This window comes from Pundamilia nyererei, unplaced genomic scaffold (assembly GCF_000239375.1).
Source record: "Pundamilia nyererei isolate P.nyererei 1_Seehausen unplaced genomic scaffold, PunNye1.0 scaffold02542, whole genome shotgun sequence".
In the NCBI taxonomy this organism is placed as follows: Eukaryota; Metazoa; Chordata; class Actinopteri; order Cichliformes; family Cichlidae; genus Pundamilia; species Pundamilia nyererei.
The window spans coordinates 1,433-5,416 of record NW_005189943.1 but is presented as its reverse complement, the minus strand read 5'-3'; the positions used below and the strand labels follow the sequence as shown (position 1 = coordinate 5,416).

At 36.6% G+C, this 3,984-nt stretch overlaps 1 protein-coding gene across 1 annotated transcript; it reads left to right on the top strand.

Moving 5' to 3' along the window:
- Positions 1 to 6: 6 nt before the first annotated feature.
- Positions 7 to 944, top strand: LOC102192120 (beta-1,3-galactosyl-O-glycosyl-glycoprotein beta-1,6-N-acetylglucosaminyltransferase-like; the record flags this gene model as incomplete). The annotated part of the gene is made up of 2 exons (XM_005755699.1): positions 7 to 339; positions 459 to 944. Coding segments are annotated over 2 exons (819 nt in total), but the record flags the coding sequence as incomplete, so codon positions are not given.
- Positions 945 to 3,984: the final 3,040 nt, after the last annotated feature.

Below are 3,984 nucleotides of genomic sequence, written 5' to 3'. Positions count from 1 at the left end.
GACAAAAAAGCACCGGCCTCAGTCTTTGCTGCCATCAATGCCATTACTTCCTGTTTCCCAAATGTGTTCATGGTCAGCAAGACTGTGGATGTGGTCTACGCTGGATGGACACGTGTACAGGCTGATCTTAACTGTATGGCTGATCTCTATAACACCAGTACAAACTGGAAATACTTCATCAACCTCTGTGGTCAGGATTTCCCTCTAAAAACTAACTTGGAAATTGTGCAAGCTTTGCGTTCACTGAAAGGAGGTAACAGTTTGGAGTCTGAAGAAATGTCTCAAGGAAAGAAGAAGAGGGTGATGAATGTTTACCAAGTAGTTGATGGACAAATCCAGGTACTTCTTTTGGATATTTTTTATAATGTATGATGTAGCTATTATCAATTCTCTTTGCTATTCTAAAAACCTTCAACTCAGACTGACTCCCCATCATGTTAACTTTTCAATTGTCCCAGCCAATAGGAAAAACAAAGGATCCAACTCCCTTCAATCTCCCTATACTATCAGGAAATGCCTACATTGTGGTCAACCGAGGTTACATTCGCAGTGTGTTGGAAGACAAGCGAATAAAGGCCCTCATTGAGTGGGCCAAAGACACCTACAGTCCTGATGAGTTTCTGTGGGCAACAATACAACGAATGCCTGGTGTTCCTGGTTCAACATGGCCCAACCGTAAATTTGACATGACAGACATTAATGCAATTGCACGAATGGTGAAGTGGCGTATGCATGAGGGGTCAGAGGATTCTCTGCAAGCAGCATACCCAGAATGTAAAGGCCACCATGTCAGATCAATATGTGTGTATGGTGCTGGAGACCTGCAGTGGTTGATTGAACAGCATCACCTTTTTGCCAATAAGTTTGATGCAGACAGAGATCCCATTGCTGTCCACTGCTTGGAGAAATATCTGAGATACAAGGCACTGATAGAGTTAGTTTAGGTGAAGTGTTAATTATCTATTATAAATGACAATTCTATTAGATACTGAAACTATGAACACATTCTTGGATAGCATTGGATCATAATTGTCATGTGGAGATAGATGTGTTATGAAAGTTGAGGATGTACGTAAAATATTAATTTCATTATAGGTTTTTTTTTTAACTCTGCACGTCTTTTAATGTTTATTAAAAATTTAATTACAATTACCTATATTTATATTTCAGCAGACAAACGTTACTAATCTAGCATGGCGTGTGAAAGTTTCATAACCCAATGGAAAAACTCCTTGTGGCTTGCATAGATACAAATACGAAATATTATTAGTTTCGAAATATTCTGTAAATTCAATTTTATTTACATGACCTTAAATCACAATAACGGTTGCCAATATTATAGAAACAACCCCAACAATCAGATGACAGCCTAAGAGTGAGCACATGGCAACACTTTTAATAGGAAGAAACAGCCTTAGGAAGGGGTGGCCAACAGCTACGTCTGGTTAGGGTGTGAAAGGAAGGAGACAGAGACAGAGATTGAGAATGAATACCATGTAAGCCATAAAGAAAGATGTACAAATAAATAAAAGTGATATGATCTAACCTAACTCTCTAAATAATAGACACAGTAAGAATAACTGTCTTGTATTCATGCATACACACACACACACACACACACGCACGCACACAAATGTTCAGTACTAGCACACTTCCCTGATTTTGGGTGTGTGTGTCAGAGTAATTTCAAACTAAAAGCATTACAAACAACTTCTGTTACAGAACAATACAACTCTGCTACTTTATTCTTACAGTGACATAAGGGGTGACAACACTGTAAACACTTAATATAAATATTGACTGAGGGTTAGGGAGTGCAACATAATATGAAACATTGCTGTATATGAGTGACCTACACCTTCATAATTTCAGCTCGTGTCATCAAAGTATTTGGATGTTCAAACACAAATGTAAGACAGCACACAAGAATTAATATAACAAAAAACATCACCAAATAACATACTGAATTTATTTTGTTTTTTAATTTCTGTATTACATGTACAGTATAAAGACAAATACTTCATCTATATTGAATTTTAATTAGTAAGTGGCATCAGGTGACATAATTTAATTTAAAAATTATTCAATAAATTTCTTTAAACTAAATTACATCTCCTGTAAGCTTACTGTGCCTTCTGCTCATTTGTGTTGTTTTTATGATGGGATGGTGGTACTACTCAAGAGCATCACTGTGGCTTTTGAAAATGCGCTATTATAATAACCCAGAGTTAATTATCAATACATATTTGTTGTTAACACATGTTTGGTACAAGCCAATAACAAGACAATCTGAGCTGCATGGTTGAGTACTGTATTACAGTATAAAGCGTTTTCCTTCAGCACACCACAGTCTCTGCAAGACAACCATAGTATTACTGTATATTCAACACGCTCAGATCTTAATTGGATTTTTCTATTTTTTTCTCTTCAGGGAGAAAAGAAGAAAGGCAGCAGCCAAATAACTCACAGCTGAGGTCCCCTTGTGAGAGGGAAATAAAGAAGGAAAAGAAATGAATGAGACTTATTCACAGTAAAACATTGTCGCATGGGTGTGACTTATTTACAGACTGTTTGAAACTGATTTTCACCATGTCAAAGAAATATTTGGTGAATGAGATGTCAAATTCAAAACTTTGAAAAAAGTACGTTTTATATAGCAGGTCAGCAATAAATATGACATTTAATCAAAATACAGAAGGCTAATCTGTTGTGTTTGGATGTTGTAGTCTGGAAAGGTTATGTAAAGCTGTTTAACATTACCATTAAATATCTTGGGTTCTACTATTACATCATCATCATCATCATCATCATCATTACAGATGAACTACTTCTCATGTTGGCATCCTGTTTGACTGGAACAAACACATTTTCTTTTTCCTCCTCCTCCTTCTTCTTCTTCTAATGTGGACAAACATTTCCTGGTTTGAAATGGGAGCAGCTTTACTCTATTAAATGGAAGCAGTGGAATACTTACATATCACTTTGGTGCTCTTTCCTGCAATTCTGTGTGGAGAGCAAAAGTAAGTGAGGCACTATACTGTCAGTAGATGTGGGAAAAAAAACAGGATTAATTGACAAAAAGAAAAACAAGGTGAGAATTCAAGATCAAAGCAAGGTAGTGCAGTACATGGGGTGTAACAGTTTTTCTAAAATGAGTCAATATTTGACACTTAAACAAGAGAATAGATAAGAAGTGGTGTTATGCGGTCTTTTACAGAAAGGCAAGCAGAGATGACAATATGCACACTAACAAACACTCCTTCATTTCCCTGTTTAACAAGATAACATTTTTAAAACAAGCCATTTTTGCTGTCTGTCTGTACTCTACGTGGACGTCTTTACTTTTCTGCACTCCTTCCTGCATGAAGAATGCTACAATAATATTACTACACCTCACCACACATAACATTTTCAATTTAATTGCACATAAAATTTAGTGGCTGTCCTGTGAGGACCATATATCTATTGAAAAATTGTTGTTCATCAGCTCAGAAACACAGGCCTACATCTTGACTTTCAAAGAACATTAAAATATATGAAACCTTTTTTAAATCAGCTAAATCATCAAGTCCATTTGTTCACTTTATTAGTTTCGTTTGCAGTTCTTTCATTAATATAATTCATTAATCATTTTATTTAAACCTAACATTGATATTATGAGGCACACACATAATAGCATTGTGTGGTTTTTCTAAAAATGTTTTCTGTATTATTAATTATGTTTCTCTTTCTCTGAGTTACCTGGTTTGGGGCGGTGGCTGTTTCCTGTCTAGGGCAAAAGGCGTGGCTGAGGATGAGAATGTCATGGTCCTGGGCCATGTTGGCCCAGTGTTCTTAGTTTTCTTGTATGTTTGTATTTTGTTCCCTATTTAGGCCATGTTTCCTGAGTTGCCCTGTTGTGTTGTTCCCTAAGTGTTTTCCCTTCGTGGCTTTTACCCCCTGTGTGCCCCTCTGTGTATCTGTGAGCCCTCGTCTCTCCTTATG